The sequence below is a fragment of the Doryrhamphus excisus genome, chromosome 2 (assembly GCF_030265055.1).
Source record: "Doryrhamphus excisus isolate RoL2022-K1 chromosome 2, RoL_Dexc_1.0, whole genome shotgun sequence".
Taxonomy (NCBI): domain Eukaryota; kingdom Metazoa; phylum Chordata; class Actinopteri; order Syngnathiformes; family Syngnathidae; genus Doryrhamphus; species Doryrhamphus excisus.
This window is the reverse complement of record NC_080467.1, coordinates 12,069,115-12,087,044: the sequence shown is the minus strand read 5'-3', so window position 1 is coordinate 12,087,044 and position 17,930 is coordinate 12,069,115. Positions and strand designations below refer to the sequence as shown.

General features: G+C 42.8%; 3 protein-coding genes across 9 annotated transcripts in view; 2 read left to right on the top strand and 1 right to left on the bottom strand.

Moving 5' to 3' along the window:
- Positions 1-64: 64 nt before the first annotated feature.
- Positions 65-9,377, top strand: dgcr2 (DiGeorge syndrome critical region gene 2). The gene is made up of 10 exons (XM_058064803.1): positions 65-464; positions 3,661-3,783; positions 4,603-4,689; positions 4,777-4,987; positions 5,151-5,227; positions 5,307-5,489; positions 6,330-6,533; positions 7,003-7,155; positions 7,574-7,810; positions 8,059-9,377. The coding sequence occupies exons 1-10, from the start codon at positions 383-385 to the stop codon at positions 8,286-8,288; spliced, it is 1,587 nt and encodes a 528-aa protein (XP_057920786.1). The 5' UTR covers positions 65-382; the 3' UTR covers positions 8,289-9,377.
- Positions 9,378-11,061: 1,684 nt separating this feature from the next.
- Positions 11,062-15,055, top strand: car15 (carbonic anhydrase 15). The gene is made up of 8 exons (XM_058064808.1): positions 11,062-11,073; positions 11,149-11,178; positions 11,697-11,873; positions 11,932-12,077; positions 12,148-12,240; positions 12,318-12,384; positions 12,931-13,091; positions 13,173-15,055. Exons 1-8 carry the CDS (start codon positions 11,070-11,072, stop codon positions 13,386-13,388), a joined length of 894 nt encoding a protein of 297 aa, XP_057920791.1. The 5' UTR covers positions 11,062-11,069; the 3' UTR covers positions 13,389-15,055.
- setd1ba (SET domain containing 1B, histone lysine methyltransferase a) overlaps positions 14,748-17,930 on the bottom strand; it is a 16,821-nt gene continuing 13,638 nt past the window's right edge. For 6 of the 7 annotated variants that reach the window (XM_058064799.1, XM_058064800.1, XM_058064798.1 and 3 more), the window contains 3 exons: positions 17,601-17,720; positions 16,500-16,637; positions 14,748-16,418 (listed from right to left, as the gene is read on the bottom strand). In XM_058064799.1, coding sequence (XP_057920782.1) covers positions 16,245-16,418; positions 16,500-16,637; positions 17,601-17,720 — 432 coding nt within the window. In that variant the 3' untranslated portion in view covers positions 14,748-16,244. The remainder of the gene's footprint in view (positions 16,419-16,499; positions 16,638-17,600; positions 17,721-17,930) is intronic. The other variant, XM_058064802.1, reaches the window with a different exon arrangement.

Genomic DNA, 17,930 nt, shown 5'->3' with positions numbered 1-17,930 from the left:
CCGGCATGCTAATCTCCATGTGTGTCAAATGTGAACGTAATCGGCTAAACTCCGCCCGGACCGACTGCCGCTTGGTGTGTTGGGTGTTCGGGATTGTTGTGATGGGAGGAGGCGGCCATCTTGGATGAGGACTGGAGGACGGCGATTTGTAACAGTCGAGCTAACGTTAGCTTCCTCCGACTGAGCGCCCATAATCTCTCGCCCCCTCCTAATACTATGCCCTTTAAACATTATATACCATCGCTGGCCTTTATTTGAGTGGGTAAAAGGGGGTAAACCGGCGTTTAACTGGATAGATCGTGAGAGGTCGACGGTCGCGCAGCTTCCACTGTGTATATGGTTTACATTTCTGGATAAAGGAGTGACTATGAATGGAGGATAAATGTTGCCAAAGGCTGACAGCAGCAGTTTCGTCCTCTTCTCTCTGCTCTTTGGCCTCACATTAGCGGACCCACCACGGCCAGGTAAACGCATTAGTATTGTGGTTTCATTACCCCATTTTACTTTGCATGGTTAGTAGACGAAGCCGAAACGCTGTAGTTTAAGGCGGAGAGGCCTACACCGACCAGGGGCTCGAGTGTTTTTCTATCCGCTGCTGTTCTTCCGCGTGCGGCGTTGCAGTGTTGCCTCTGAAGCCGTTAATAGTTTAACAAACATCCAGCGTGCATATCATGAACGGTCAGATATAATATTTTCTGTAAAAATCACTACTTGTTTCATCTTTAGCTACCCTTTTTTATTACAATGAATATGTGGAAAAGCAAATTAAGTAACAATGTAAAGTCTATTCAACAGGCCAGGTATGCCCTTATTCCACAGCTTTTTTTGTTTATTTACCTAACTCAAGTTTGCATTTAAGATTAATTTTCCTGTATCTACTTTGGCTTATCATTCAGCCTCAATATTCAACCCACAAAACGTTATAAATGATATATACTATGTAAATACAGTAATATTGATCAATATTGATCACGTACATCATCATCATCTGCAACACCTTATGAGAAGATTGCATGGGTGTTAGAAGTCCTACTGAGAGCTGTTTCTAATAACTTGCTTAGCTACTACACAAGCGGAGCACAATATTAGAAGCACCCCACTGTGAGATACATTGCAGTACTACACTGCTTAATGTTTAATGTACTTTACCTCATGTTTGCTACTGTATACCAGTGTGGTTACAATCCAAACACAAAGTGCTTGTAGGGCACATCAAATCTGAACTGCTGTGCGTGTTGTTTGTCTTAAAACTGGTCTTGTGATATTTACAGTTGAGTGGATACGATCAGATTATGGTTGAACACATGCATTGTCCTCAAATGTGTGACCTCCAGACCAGATTAATGAACACATGCGGTGAATGCCCTTTTCTGCATCAGCATAAGGGCAATCAACCAAAGTGACCTCTGATTGCTTATAATTGATGAGTTTTAGCTTCTTCCGATGATACGCCAACGCACATCAGATGGACTGTGGTTTGCAAATATTCAACCAAAAAGACCCGAGATGGACTGGTGACTATTTTCTGCAAACCCCAGATGTTTGATTGTTAAAGAGTCGTGTATCCACCACAAAGGTGGTGCTAGATATTGCCAGAGGGCAGATATATCCTTGTTAGACTTTACAGAGAACATTTGGAACGGCTAAGACACAACCCCCCCTCCGGATAGATTACCGTATTAGTGCCACTCGAGTAGAGGTATTTCTTGGGGAAGCGGTTTCCTTGCCAGAGTGTTTTCTTGGTGTTTCCGGGCCCAGGGTTTTTCCAATTCAACACAATTCAGTTTGGAATAACAAACCTTGACATGGAGGATCAGTGTTTTACATACTGCTACCATTAAATTTGAAGCTAACTGTTCGGCCTCGCATTATAAAACCGTTACTGTCGTTCCAATTCTGTACAGTAGATGGCCTCATGACGCTGCTTCTAAGAAGATGTAGCAGGAGGGCTTAGTATTTCCAATTTAGCAATTTTGGTCTCGCAGTAAGGTGTGTAGGAAAACACCCGAAGAAAGTTCATTTGTATCTCTAAACATAGTTTTTGTTTTGCTCACCTTTTGTCTTTGTGTCCATTCACATTATATGCACATACGTCATGACCAATTAACGATGATGTCATCAAGTTCCTCGTTGCCATAGATAGATTGCTGCCCGGGGGGAAAGGGGGTTGGACAATGAGGCTTGATGGCGTTTGCTACAGCATCACAGAAGATGTGATGAAGAAGAGGAGCCACATTAGATGACTTCTGCATTAGATGACTTCTGCATGAGATGAGATGATGCAGCAAAAGTTTACGGCATTAATCCTCATGTTTGATGACCACATTCGATACAATAATCTTACTTAATCCAAATTGCAGCTGTAGGTTCTTTTTTTTTTTTAAAAAAAAGCATGCCAAAGCTATGTTACTGTCACTCCCTTGTTGTATTTTCCTGTGTTATGTAAGAGATGCAGAGACTCACTTCTCCCATCCTGTGGCACCAAGTGTTTACTCGTCTGAACACTTGACGCCACAAAATGCAAAGCCTGTAGGAAAAAAATTGCAATCTCTGTGAGAGATTTTTAGCTCGTTGGCAAAATGTAGACAGAGGTTGTCATTCTATGGCGTGTTCTGTAGTGGTCCTTCTTAAATGAGTGCATTCAATAAATTAGCACACTCAATTGCGTTAAAGATGATGGAGGACTATAATTTCACAGGTTTAGAATGGCGTAATGCAGGTAGCTTTAATAAGATTAACTTAACATCTGAAAAAGCTTTCAAGCGCTAACATTGACTCGCTTGATGGTCCCAAATGTTCTCTATTACATCGTGATTCACACTGTCCAAGTGTGTCCCCTGGCAGACTGCGGGCGTGTCTGTAATGCGCCTCAATCCACTTAGCGTTAGCGTTACCGCACCCTTCAAAGCGCATTTTGGCACCACAGAGGTGTTCTTGCATAAAGTGTTCCATCTAACAGTTCTAAAAAAGATGACTTGTGGGAAACTGGGAATGTAACAGGACCAGCCTGTGCGTCGGTGTGTGTCATACAAAGTGAGAGCTTCTTGAATCATGTTTTGGTGACCCGATTTCTTCGCCGAACAAGTTGGGTGATGTGGATGTGAACACACAATATGTGACTGAGCCAAGGAAAAGAAGCATCATTATGTTTGTTTGTTTTTCCCAGTAGAACCTGAGGTGCAAAATATTCTTGCACACATTTGTTGTGATGCAATCAGATTATTCGGTCTGGTGATGTGCTTTTGAAAGGAATGGGTGGGACGAGTGGGTGGTCTCGCTTCATTCTAGGTGAACCACCTGTGTTTTGGCCAACTGTTGATACAATGTGTCCTGAGGCATAGTTTTCTTTCGGGGGGGTTGTTTTAACTAAAGTGAATGGACCGAGGTTCCCCAGGCTGGTGGTGAAGTTAGCTTGTTAGTGGTATAATCTTCATATTGGTCTGTAAGAGGTTTAAGCACAGAGCTTCCGCCGTTCCATGCTGTTCTTGAAGTCCGATACAGTATTAGCATCCGTTTCGGATCTATGTGTGACAGGCCTCCTTTTGCTACTGTTCTGCAGTTCCTCTGTGATTAATAGTTGGAACAGCTGATCTTGAAGTCCAATGCAGTATTTCTGCATATTCTTTCATAGTTAACAGTATGCCATCTTTGATGTTTCAGAGCAGCGCTGCAGTCCCGGGCAGTTCGCCTGCCGCAGCGGGAAGATGCAGTGTATCCCCATGTCCTGGCAGTGCGATGGCTGGACAGCGTGTGAGGACCAGAGCGATGAGATGGACTGCCCTCGTGAGTATTTCCTCTTCTCTTGACATCAGGAAGCAACCAGTTGTCCGGTCGCCGATATCATTTCGCCAGTCGGCATCAGATGGCAGATGGAGGCGGGGTTTAAGTGGTCGCACGTGTCCGTCTCTTTTTCTTGATCTCTTTGACACGGAGAGATGAATCACTGAAATCCTATTGTTTTGCCCTTCTGTAATCCAGAGTCCTTATCCCCAGATCTCTGTCCACATAATGGGTATTACTGACGGGATTGAGATCGGCATGTGACCTCTGTACAGCCATAGTTGTGCATGTTTTCAATGCACGCTGTAAGGAACTCCTTTCATTCTCCAGTAGGTCACAACAATATACACAAGAGCTGTCTGCATGAACAGTGCGTTCTGTGTAGTCGGAAGCAGATCTGGATGTTTTTCCTTCCCTTGCATTTTATTAATGCGAACCAATCATGCCTACATTTGGGCAAACTAGACCAAACATCAGCCAAAGGTCATCCGTGACGCAGGGACTGAGGAGCAGCTTCACAGGAAGCTGTTGCTTTGAGTCATTACGTTCTGTTCTCATCTGTTGTCGAGCATGGGTTGTACTTCTGAGCCACTGTTATTCATTCAAATGTTCTGTTAATAGTAGTGACGTCATGATATTTATTTAGAAAAAGTCCAGTTTTTTTGAGTTCTCCTTACCTCCATGTGCACACAAACCATTATAGTTTTAGTGTGGTTCTATCTGTATGTCTATTTACACTCCACATGGAGGTGCGCTTTATGTATTGCATCGTTTTTACCTGGTGATATGTGCTATAACTTTTTGACTGTGATGTTTTTTTAGCAATAAAGGAAGAACGGTTTCGTTTCGGCCAAGGGTACGACCAGGTTGATGACGTCATGGGCGTGGCTCAGCCTGTGCGTTTCAACAGTAAGTGTTCCTTTTTTCTGTATTTAAAAAAAAATTGAATTACAAAACAGCCGAAACAACAATCAATACGTCCTTTGCTTCCTCCAGAGAAATGCCCCAGTGGGTGGCACCACTACGAGAAGACAGCTAGCTGCTACAAAGTGTACCAGCGCAGCGAGAACTACTGGCAGGCCGTGGACACGTGTCAGAAAGTCAACGGCTCGCTGGCTACCTTTGTCACAGACGAAGAGCTTCAGTTTATCCTGAGGATTGAAGTGGACTTTGAGGACCAAGAATGCGAACGCAGAGACCAGTGCAAGTGAGTTTCCCGGAACGTTTGCTTCCAAAAATGTTATTTGGCACAGAATGTCCCCATGGGTCTTTTGACACGCCGTCCCTTCACATTCATTATTTTTGATTCTGTTTTAAACAAAGTTGAATAAGATGGTATGATGCAGTCATCAGTGTATTGTATATTTCAGGTTCTGGGTAGGATACCAGTATGTGATCACCAATCAGAACCACTCCCTGAAGGGCCGCTGGGAGGTTGCTTATAAAGGTAATAAATCTGCGCTTGTTCAAAACAGAGTCAAAGCCAACAGGGCAGTGTGTGTAAAATACGGTGTCTTTTTGCCCAGGGCCCATGCAAGTGTTTCTACCACCCGAGGGTCTCGCCAATTTGGGTGAAGCTTCGCTCAGCCAGGACAATGTCTTCTGTGCCCAGCTGCAGCGCTTCCAGCTCAAGGGCATGAACGAACGAGGGCTGCACAGTTGGCACGCCGAAAACTGCTACGAGAAGTTCCCCTTTCTCTGCAAGCGCAGTATGTGCACATTTTTTCATGTTTTTGCTATCCTCTAAATATAGTGGTTCTCAGCTGATTTGGCTGCAGGACCTAGCATCACAAGGTAGCACATAATAACACACTGTGCCAGCACAAAAGAAGTTAATGAAGATTTCAGGAACAGCATGTTTTTATGTATAAACTTCAAATTCTTCTTATTAAGTGTTTTTAGTTGCTACATCTGAAGTGTGATTCAAAATGATTTAAATGTATGTTTTTTTCCTGTTTAACGAAGTAGACCAACGCAAGTTTAATAATAGCTTGGAAACATCCTTTGCAACAGCAGCTTTTTAATCACAAACTGAGAGAGGCTTACCTCTGTGAATTTATATTTCAGCATGTGGTCACATGACAGCCTTAAGCCTTGATGGTCTCCTTTGCCAATACCTTGTCGCACACAACACAATAATAAGGTTCCTGTTCTGGTTCGTCGTCAGTGTATCCATATTTTCAATATGCTCAATATGCTCAATTTGCATATTGTAGTATGCAGGGAGGTCTAGCATGTGTGAAAGAGTATCAACTGGAAGGTTCCCCAGCATGCCTTGCGGGTTGTTCCTGTTCATCTCAAGCTCACCACAATGTACTAACCACCATGGCAGTTCATCATCAATGAAAGCCAGTTTCAAATAGCACTGCAGAACTTTGGTGCCACTTGAATGAGTATTAATATTAATAACACCTCGCCGCATAAGAAGTGCAATATTATTTTTGTATGATTTTTTTAAAATTCTCTCCAGTTAATTGTCAGGTGTCATCATCTTAATCAAAATATAAATACAGCATAAACGTGATGCCTGACTTGACAATTGTCTGCAGGACAAACCTGTGTGGACATCAAAGACAACGTGGTGAACGAGGGCTACTACTTCACGCCAAAGGGCGACGACCCGTGTCTGAGCTGCACGTGTCACGACGGGGAGCCCGAGATGTGTGTGGCTGCGCTGTGCGAGCGGCCGCAGGGGTGCCAGCACTTCCGCAAGGATCCGAAAGAGTGCTGCAAGTTCACCTGCCTGGATCCAGGTATACCTCACTCCGTGTGTGGCGGAAAATACCAATTATTACAATTATCCACATTTTCTTGCCAGACAGCGAGGGTCAAAATAGTACGCTGGCTAAATGGTCTTGCATGAGTCCAAATTTAAAACTCCAGAGTTGCCCTACCGTCAGTGTGGGAGCATGGTGGGAGCATGGGGGATGGGCTGCCTCATAGTGCCTCCAGATTATAAGCATTTGAAACAATGCTTATTTAGTTACAGAGTAAACACATGGATTCCCCACTGCATTTCTGGTCAATCCAGCCGCTTGTTTAAATGCTAGCTGTCTCCTATTGCTGACACATAGACCTCACTGTTGCCCCCTGCAGAGCAGAGGAAGTACTGCATGAACAAGCACTGCATGGTTGCACTTTATTTTTGGGTGATATTTAGCGGGCCGCCTATTGAGAAGCACTGCCACAAATATAAACTTTTGTTTTATATTTTCCCCTCAGATGGAAACAGTCTGTTTGACTCCATGGCCAGCGGGATGAGACTGATCGTCAGCTGCATCTCGTCTTTCCTCATCCTCTCACTGCTTCTCTTCATGGTGCACAGGCTGAGACAGCGGAGGCGGGACCGTATAGAGACGCTTATTGGAGGAAACTGTGAGCATCAAGCCTTCTGTTTTATTATTATTTTCAAGATGTGTAGCAAAGCCGTCCTTCTTAAAGTGTATAATCAAGGTGGGCTCATCAAGCTAGGTGTTAAAGCAAACGTTAGCGACAACTACCTTAGCTCTTGTCTTGTCTGTGCTAACATTTTATTAGCCACATCATATTAGGTTAGCTTAAGTTAGCTGAAGAAAAACAAAATGAATCTACAGCTCCCACATCTGCAGCTACCTGACGGATAGTTGTCAGAGCTTCAGGCTTTATTTTAAGACGTGTAGCGAAGCCTGCATTTTTGCTGGCATGCTGTACACAGGGTGGGCTGTACCCAATTTTTCATAATATGGGACCTTTTAGTCTGTGAAACTAGACGGCTCTTCAAATACTGTTTCTTCTCTCTTTCTCTACGTCCCAGTGCACCACTTCAATCTGGGAAGACGCGTCCCAGGCTTTGACTATGGCCCTGACGCATTCGGGACCGGCCTCACTCCCCTGCATCTGTCCGACGATGGCGAGGGTGGCGCTTTCCACTTCCAGGAGCCTCCTCCGCCCTACGTGGCCTACAAGTATCCAGACATCCAGCATCCGGACGACCCACCTCCTCCATACGAGGCCTCCATCAACCCAGACAGCCTCCTTTACGTTGACCTAGGCAAGGCTCAATTCTTTATCTCAGGGGTAGCTGTTAGACCATTACTGGGCGGTGGAGGTACCCTTTAATTAACATTCATTAATGATGCTGATACAAGTATTCTGAACTATGTTTTTAAAAAATGCATGCTTTTGCAACCACAAAGGGATGCTGAAGTTCCATCTTTACCAAAGGGTAGAGGATTCCCTACATGACTAACCAATCAGTGTGGTCACAAATATTTAGAATCTCTCCTGTCATTATCACAGGACACGGCGGCATCGCCATGATGCCAAGCCATATGACTGTCATGGTGGATGGACTCCAGGCCGCCGATGCACCCAACGCCCCTGTTGTCCCTGTGCCGGACTCCCAGCCACCCTCCACTCAGGAGAGGGAGGACTCCATCGACAGCAGCACCCTCCTGGTGGGGCCTGACACCCCAACGGATGGGCCCTCACAGCCCGACTGCGTTTCTTCCCTCAGCACGGTAGTATAAGACTACACGAGAAGAGGCAAATAAAGGAGTTGTACAGACACACTAGAGCAGAGAGGACTGTTTGTGTACAGAAAGGCTGGGCAGCCTGCTTTTATACTGATTGGTCAGGAGGCCCACATGTAAATAAGCCAGGGGCGGTGTGTCTTGTCCCTTGAAAGGATAAACATTAATGACAGCTCACGCTCTCTTTTCCCATCATGCTCTGCTTTTGAGTGAAAGCAGCACTGCTACCGTCTCACTTTCGTAATTGACTGCTATGTGTGTGGCCCTGTCGCCACATGAAAGGGTTTGATAAAGCCACAATGTTTTATTTTTACTTTTCACAGACACAGATGGTGATGTTTGTGGTACTGATTTAGTTTTCTTTGGTTAGAAGGAGCCTGAACTCGGCATGAATTGTTGTGCAGTGAGGAATGAGCAAGATGCTTTTTGTTGAACCATTTCCATTATTTTCAATCATGACGTTACATTAGCGCCCCTCTGTGGATAGTTTGCTAACTGAACCATGTTTAGTGCACACTGATCCTCTTTTCTTCTTGGTGGGAATCCTATGATTATCTTCATTGCAGTTAGAAAAGCATAACGAGTTAAACCCCACCCACCCTTTCATGATGACAATCGTTCCACCTGCCTATCACCCCCCCTTTAATGATTAATGCTTATTTCTCCTTGTTTTGGCTTTTGACAATCCCCAGTCAGACCCTCCAGAGAATAGTGCATGTGGTTGAGATGGTTTTTTATTTTTTTCCATTGTTTCTTTGGTTGTCTGCAGTGCATGTATTTTCTAAATATTTTGCATGCATGCTGAGACATTTTTCTTTCTTTTTGGTGGAGACAGTGTTTTCTGTACAGTGTCTTTTTCGGGGGTTTTGTTTTAACGACATCCTAATCTCTGGATGTGAGCAACGCTACATTCTCCACTGTACTGTGTGATGGTGACGACTGGACTGATTTTACTGTCTTTTTGTCTTTTATTTGGCAGCCTATAAATTAGACAATGCTCTGTTTGTATGGGGGGTGAGTTTTCTGAGGTAGATGTACATCTAATCAAATGCCAAATAAACGACACCTTGCAGGATGACTCATGAATAGTGACATTCAGGTCAATTCTTCCACCTTACAGCCACTAAATGTTAAAGGTGGGTAATGGATGGGGAAAGCCCCCCCACCTACACATTCATATAAGTTAAGATGTCATTGAAAAGAAAGTGGATCTAGCACAGTGACTCACCGCATTGATGCTGGTCCTTCACTGGGAAGAAAAAGAGGCTTTGTTCACACGGGCCCTGTAGAGACAGAACCACATGATCTATTTCGGGACGAGAGGGGACGTAACACTAAGCCGCTCGTGACCGAGTTCAGTAATGTGACACCTCTTTGACCGATATAGAAAGTGAACACACACAGCTTTTTCCTAAAGTTCATATAAATTACCACAGAATAAATATACACATTGATATGAACTGAAGATGTACTTTTTTGTATGCAAAAATCCATATTTCTATTTACGAGACCAGTAAAGCCAACAAGCGGCGCATTTCTGATGGTTTTGTACACTTTTTTTAGGCCCCCATTTTTTAGGTTGCTCTTATGAAGCAGACAAAAAAGGACACCCTTTTTGGGGGTCCCAAACCCCCCCAAAACAGTAATTTTGTCCCAGTCTCCAGGACAGAAAAGGGCCTCCAATTAATTTGTTCTAAACTTAAGAAATGGAATAGGACAAGGTATGAAGCCAAAAATGTACCACTTCCACACAGAATGAGAGAACTGTTTTTCAACTGTCATGTCAGACATGCTATGGCTGACTTCATGCAATGTAAAGGTAATCTGATCAAATGGCATGGCTCATCAATATAACTACCAATGCCTACTGACCAGAATACTACATATAACTTGTCTTTCAATATGTTTTTTACTAATAATAGGCCATAGTCAAATGCAAAACTAATTTTTCAGCAATAGAGTGAGAAGCGATGTTCAAAACACGATGTAGCAAGGGACGACTGTACATCCAAACCAGCAGGTGGCGCCAAATGACCTATCCCCAAGGCATTTTTACCAAAAAATAAAAGTTGTCTTATAATCTGCGTCATCTTATATTCAGCTCAATATGGTATTTTTGTATGGGATGACCAAAATGGGGGCTACGCACACAAGATGCCCTGGCAATCAGACACATTTGGAGCATGGAAGAGTGGTCAAATATGGCGAAGTAGTAAAAGATACTGCAATACTGCAATACCAACACTTTCAGTTTTAGGATGTGCACCAGCTTTTTTATTTTTAAATTGAAAATACTTTTCCAGGTATTTGTCTTTTTCAATGCATTATTATTTTCAATTCAAATGTTTTCCCTCATTATTTTGGAAAGTCTTTACATAGGCGATGCATTTTTAAAGCTTCCTTCGAGTATATTGTGTTACCGTCTGATTCACAGCGCTATACGTCCTCCGCCTCCACATGAATGGCTCCAGTTACTCTTCTGTGGACGTCAATGCTGGATGGGGGGGCAGTGGTGGTGGTGTGTGGATGTTGGGCATCAATGAGATTGTTGGTTCAGGGAAGAAAAAAAAAAAAGACCACCAGACTGGACAGGATGCGCTTCAGTGATCAGCAGCAGAGAAAGTTTGTTTTCACCCGCGGGCCTATTTAAGCGGATCGGCCTACACCGAGGCCCCCCCCCCCACCCATCACCTGTTTGGAGCAGGACCAGGTTCTCTTACCATGATTGTGGCCGCTGCTGCTCTCTTGATGACCATCCATGCTTCCTGTGGTGATGATATGGGTGAGCCATCTGCAAAATATCGGATTAAATCTGTCACAAAAGAATGAATATTTGCGTTTTGTTGTTTTATTTCAGATGACTATTGCTACAATAAGCCACATTGTGGTAAGTAACATTATTTCTACTTGACAAGACATTTATTATTGAATAGATTTATACTTTTTTGCATTGTTGTTATTGATTGGTTGATAGAAATCACATGCTTTTACTGCTTTATATTAAAGCAGGGTTGTTCAACTGGTGGCCTGTGGGCCAAATCCGGTCCTTAAATGATATCAGATCACCTGAATGTTGACTTTTAAACTTTGGAGAGACAGTTGCTCTATGTGACAAGCACTCCTGTTATGTAGAGGATCTTTGGCACGTGTTTTTGCAGGATGCACTTAAACACAGCAGCACCTTTGACTCTTGCAGCAAGTTCATTAAAAACAGCTAAGTGCTTCTGTTGAATACTTTTCTAGTAGGTATTTAAGAACTGCAGAGCACTCTTGTTATATAAAGGATGTTTTGCCTAGACAGAGATCCAAGATCTTTGACTAGGATTTTTGGAGTATTAAAAAACAGCAGAGTCCTTTTATCATATACAGTAGAAGATCTGTGCTTGTGTTTTGGATGGTGCTCAGATCCTTATGCCTGGGGGGAAGCATTTCCCTCTTGTCACCCTCTACTCGAAGAACACCACTCCCCCATCAATTTAGACCAGGCGGTGACCACAAACGACTCTCTGGGACCTCTACACCTGGTAGGCTTCGACATGACCCAAACAGACTCATGGACGCTCACGAACGACGGTCACTCAGGTTAGTATTTTGGTGGCTACCTTGCATTATTGAGCATTGAAGCGACATTTGCCTGCAGTGGTCTTGCAGGTCGGTGGCGGCATGGTGGTGAGTGGAGGCGGCCTTCCGGATGTGTACCACACCCTCCAGCTGCACTTCCACTGGGGGGGGCCTGGCAGTAACGGCTCAGAGCACACGGTGGATGGACGCAGATATCCGATGGAGGTAGACTTTGTGTCACGCCGCGGTCCACACAGTCGTCATTGCGAACGTGTTTGTGTTGCCTTTCACTCAGATGCACATTGTCAACGTGAAGGCAATCCATCCCAACATGTCAGCCGCCTTGGAGGATCCCACTGGGCTCGCTGTGCTGGCGTTCTTTATTGATGTCAGTCTGCTTTATTTATAAGACTAGGTTCATTAGCTTTTTATAGACAAATGTGATTAGTTTTCCTTCTTTTGCAGGTTGTTTTTGGAGAGAATACTCACTTTGGACTTATATCGCAAAAATTGTCATCTATTGCTTACAAAGGTTAGACAAAATCAATTTTCATGTCTTGAGCTCTGTGAGACAAGCTTTCAAAATGAATGTTTTTCATTTTTTTAAGAAAAGTGGTTAGCGAGCAGACCTCACAGCTAGGAGACCAGGGTTCAATTCCACCCTTGGCCATCTCTGTGTGGAGTTTTGTATGTTCTCCCCGTGCATGCGTGGGTTTTCCACATTCCAAAAACATGCTAGGTTAATTGGCGACTCCAAATTGTCCATAGGTATGAATGTGAGTATGAATGAATGTGAGTGTGAATGGTTGTTTGTCTATATGTGCCCTGTGATTGGCTGGCGACCAGTCCAGGGTGTACCCCGCCTCACACCCGAGGACAGCTGGGATAGGCTCCAGCACCCCCTGTGACCCTCGTGAGGAAAAGCGGTAGAAAATTAATGAATGAATGAATGAAAGAAAAAAGTGGAGTCAGACTAAATTTTTTAAATTATTGTTATATATATTTATTTCTCAGTGATTTATTTTACATAATATTTTTTCCACCTTTTTTGTCGCGTTTATGTATAACTTTCACCAAGGTCAAACCACCAAAGTGAAGCCGTTTCCATTGATGAGCCTGTTGCCTGGGAACAACATGAGCCAGTATTACAGGTATTACGGTAGCCTCACCACCCCTCCATGCTCTCAATCCGTGGTCTGGACCCTTTACGAGGTCCCCATCTACATTTCATGGACTCAGGTACATCTCTACTAAAGCTATCATTATTATATTTATGATTTCGATGAGTAAATACATCCTTGCCTTTTTTTGTTGTTTTAGCTGGGTGAGTTTACCTCCCAGATGTTCTCCACAGAGAAGGACGCAGAGCAGGACACGCCTCTCAGGAACAACTTCAGACACATCCATCCCACCTTCAGCCGCGGGGTCTGGGCATCCAGAGAAGCCAAAGCGCTCACAGGGGCGGCGGGGCGAACCCTTGGGTCGGCTGCGGTCGCACTGCTCCTAATGGTCTTAAATGATATATTTCGAATATAGTCAACAGCATTTAAAATCACATGTCACATCCTTACCTTTTCTGTATTACCAAGTAGTTAATATATCCATGATATTTTTGACCAAAAATGTGTTCTTTCTAGCGCCAATACCGTATCCCAGTAAAGTTACACGTTATATAGTACAGTTTAGCTTATTAACTATGCCTTTTCATGTGTAAAAACAGCTAATTTATGTCAAATAGAAATTCAAATATAATATGTACATATATATTACAGTTTTGAGGTGCTTTAGAGAAATGCTACTTACTGTCATGCTAACCAAGAACTCTAAATGGTTAGGTTTGTTAACTCCACTTCCGTCGTACGCCCTACGACGATTTGGCCGCCATGAGTGTTAGTATAACTATTTTATATGTTGATTATTAAGCTTTGGTAACACTGTAAGGAAGGAATAAACATTTATTTAATACGGTTGCGTCGAGCCCACCCACTTCGACAGTTTCATTCATTTAGTCCTTGATGCTAATGCAAACTACAAACAATTTGGTCATTCCTTTCTGTTCAGCACATTCGCTACGTGCGTACGCATTATCATTCTAGTCATTTTCTCTCTATTCATTTTGCCTACAAAATTCTAATATAAAGATTCAATAATGACAATGCCGGAAAGCGTCAGAAGAATTTTGGTTCTGTAGCCAAGCCAGTACTATGCCCAATCATTTCTGTTCCGCACTTTCGCAACATGATAACATGTTAGCATACTGGCGTTGTTGATTACTGACTAGTGACACGGAGTGTGTTTGTGTTTGAGCTGATAGCTAATGCTAATTATCTTTGTCTTTACACACCACCCGCCTCCTGGCACGGCCATGACCGACCACACACACACACAAAGCCTTTTTGTCCTGGCTCGTGCAAGAGTGACGTCGAGCATAAACAACAGTCAAATTAACTGACTAATACGTTACAAAAATAGCTCGTGTCAAACCAAGTTTTGAACATTTAATGTTACCGTAAAATTAAGCTAAATTGAACATATGTGCCCATTATGACCTCGTGCCGGTGCCTCACCATAACCAGAAGATGGTGCTGTTACTTTGTCACCCAAGCCATTTTGCTTTACATCCTGCCTAGCAACAAGTGGTCACACACGTTATGCTAAATTTAAATATAAATAGATTGAAAGTGGGAGTGGGGTAAAGTATTCCCAATTAATTCAATAATTCTTTCAATAATTTGTTTTTCTATGCTGCTTAATCCTCATTAGGTTCGCAAGGATATACGGGAGCCGATGACAGTTCACTTTTAGGCGAGAGGAGGGGTTCGCCCTGGACTGGTCGTCAGCCAATCACAGGGCACATATAGACAACCATTCACTCATACCAGCCAATCACAGGGCACATATAGACAACCATTCACAGTCACATTCAGCCAGGAGTCAGTTGTTATAAAAACTTCAGGGTACAGGGTCATTTCACAGGTTAAAAAATACACGTAAAATACATTAAGAGTAATCATGCCGATTTGTTCTTTGAGATGTCATTCAGATTGCAGAGCTGCCAAACGTCAAATTATAATCACTTTTCTCCAAAGAAATTCTGTATGGATGTATGCAAAACTGCTTTATTTCCATGTTGAACATTTTCATACATTTGTTATGTAATAAATAGACAAAGAGGAGCAGGCTGATTGTTCAGTCCTCTTCCTATGCCGATTATGCACTTTTTCTTTCTCTCCACACCACAAAACAACTTTTCATAGAATTTACAATACAAATAAACCTAACAAAACAAAAGCTTGACACAAGCTGAAAAATGTCCTGCTACAAGCTCACTGCTCGCAATCATATTGTTACACAGCTCTCGGAGCTCTTGATGTGTGTAGCAAATCCCTGGGGAACAAAAATATATATATTTATATAATATTCACAGTTAGCTTATGTACACACTTTAAAGAGAATTACAAAGCAAGACGGACAATTAAGAGAAGACGTTTCTACAAGAAACAATCTTTCCAAAAGGGGGAGATGGTGACTTCCTGGACACAGTGGACCTTCTTTCTTTCCTCTTTTTTGTTCTTTTCTTTAACCTTAAATAAACTTAATTCCTTGTAAATTCCCTGATTTTTTTTAATAGTCAGTCTTTTACTAGAAAAGAAATCTTAAAAGTGTGACCCCGTGACTGTGTAAAAAAAAAAAAAAAGCTTGTAGGTCTTTTGTACAAGTATACAATATTCACATCACTGGATTTAAAAAAAACTCAATTATTGTTAAAGCAACCAGATGAAAAGTAAAATATGATGTCCAGGGGGTGATAAAGCGGAAGTGCCATGATGATTTGTTTAGGTATTAAACACTGAGTTGTAATAATACAAGATGAAGTCAGCTCTCACACACTTCAAGCTTAATTTTTTTTTCAGGATGACTACATGATTGCCTGTGCATTGCGGGCCCACAGGGGACGCTGCATTGCACGTTGTGGAACACTTACAGTATGTGCCCATAAATACTCTTGAAGAGAACACTATAACTGGATAAAATGCATCAATTCTGTATCAATGCATGATGTGATAGTTGTTGGTTTTAAGTAGGTTAACATTTAAGGATTTTTGTCCCCTCACTTATTACGGAGGGTTTGCCCCTTTGTGGTCATTCTAGTTGATTCGTGTGATGAATTAGTCCAGAGGCAGAATCAAGAGTTGGAAAAAGAAGGCTTTGCTTCTTCTTCCATCCTTTTTGTGTCAATGGGAGCAGCTGCACATGTGGCGGAATACCGGGGTGAGAAGGAGACGTGAAAATTAAAATAACCCCCCCCCCCCCCAGACACGTCCGACTGAACAGCACCATAAATCGTAAACAATCAACATGTGATGAGTGCAGTAAAAAGACCCTTTGGCCTTAATTGAGCGTCCCCCGGCAGTTCTCCGCGCCGCAAAGGCAGGGGATCTTCTCGTCCTCAATGGGGAACTTGTAGTCGTACGTGATCTCCTCGTTGACATTGATGGCCTGTCTCGAGTAGATCACAATCTTCTTTTGCGCCTCCACAGTGATGACCTTGGCGTAACAGTTAGGCTGGAAAAGGAGGTCAAAAACATGAGTCTCATGAGACAAAAAGTTTGGTACGAATGCATTTAGTCGTCATCGCTGTCTTACGTTGCAACTGTGGTTGATGAAGCGTGCAAAGTTGCCACACTTGGTGGCATCGATGATGGTGTCGTGGTCCACACGGAACATGTAGCTGCTGCCAATGCCCTCATCCTCATAGCGTTTCTCGCGCATGTCCGCAATCACCTGCAAACACACACAGCAAACAGTAGAAAACCCATTTATGACCTCTGTGTGTTTTTTGTTAGCATGATTAAAGCCCTCTAATAACACCCCTATAATTTCCTTTACACTTGCATTACCCAATGAGGTAGACACAATCATAGAAAATCAGACATCTTAGACATAAATAAGACATAACAGACTCGCACGTTAGCATCTGGACACAGTTTAGTAAAGGTGAACATAGTTTATGTTTGTAAATAAATAGCTATTTTTGATGTTTGTGTTATGTTGACATAGTTTAGATTCATTCATTCATTCATTCATTTTCTACCGCTTTTCCTCACGAGGGTCGCGGGGGTGCTGGAGCCTATCCCAGCTATCTTCGAGCGAGAGGCGGGGTACACCCTGGACTGGTCGCCGGCCAATCACAGGGCACATATAGACAAACAACCATTCACACTCACATTCATACCTATGGACAATTTGGAGTCGCCAATTAACCTAGCATGTTTTTGGAATGGGGGAGGAAACCGGAGTACCCGGAGAAAACCCACGCATGCACGGGGAGAACATGCAAACTCCACATAGAGTTCATAGTTTAGATATTTAACATAAATAATTGTGTCAAAGTGAAAGTTTGAGAAATGTATTTTTTTTAATGGTGATCTGTTGTTTTTGAATATTTTCTTGAAAAAGATTGGTTGTCTTATATTCAAGTCAATGGATGAAAATTTGTCCAGTAACTTGCACAACGCTTCTGATAAAACGGGCCCAAAACAAACTGAAACGGTCACCAACCAGACATACTGGATGTGATCCAGATCAAACTTGACATTGTAGCTTTGGACCTTGCATTCACAGATTACTTAAGAGTCAACAAGATATATAATATCAGCTTTGTGGCATCATCAACATGTGATGACAATCGATCTTTGAAGAAGTATGCACTAAACGTGAATAGAAGAACGCTTAATGCCTCCTCACCTGTCTGATGTTTTGTCCCACGTACTCTATGACCATCTCATCTGCAGCGATGGGTTCCAAGGCAAACAAACCCCAGTCATGGATGTGAGACTTGCAAAATCGGATCTTCTTCTTACGGAACTGAAAGAGGAAAAACCGGAGATTTGTCAACATTCTTTATATTACAGAAAACTTCGGATATATCGGATTCAATTGTTCCCACTGGTTTTGTCCGATATAAGCGAAATCCGTTATATGCGTATATCGGAAAATGTCCGTTTTACGCGTATATCGGATTTATATCCGGTATATGTGTAAATCGGATTTTATCCGTTATAAAAAGGCACTTCC

What these genes read in the sequence shown, in the direction of transcription:
- dgcr2 (XM_058064803.1), top strand. Translation starts at nt 383, where the DNA reads ATGTTGCCAAAGGCTGACAGCAGCAGTTTCGTCCTCTTCTCTCTGCTC. An exon ending in TCAGCCTGTGCGTTTCAACA is followed by an intron (nt 4,690 to 4,776) that starts GTAAGTGTTCCT and finishes TGCTTCCTCCAG; the next exon opens with AGAAATGCCCCAGTGGGTGG. An exon ending in CCTCCTTTACGTTGACCTAG is followed by an intron (nt 7,811 to 8,058) that starts GCAAGGCTCAAT and finishes TCATTATCACAG; the next exon opens with GACACGGCGGCATCGCCATG.
- car15 (XM_058064808.1), top strand. An exon ending in GACGCAGATATCCGATGGAG is followed by an intron (nt 12,078 to 12,147) that starts GTAGACTTTGTG and finishes CCTTTCACTCAG; the next exon opens with ATGCACATTGTCAACGTGAA. An exon ending in TCTACATTTCATGGACTCAG is followed by an intron (nt 13,092 to 13,172) that starts GTACATCTCTAC and finishes TTGTTGTTTTAG; the next exon opens with CTGGGTGAGTTTACCTCCCA.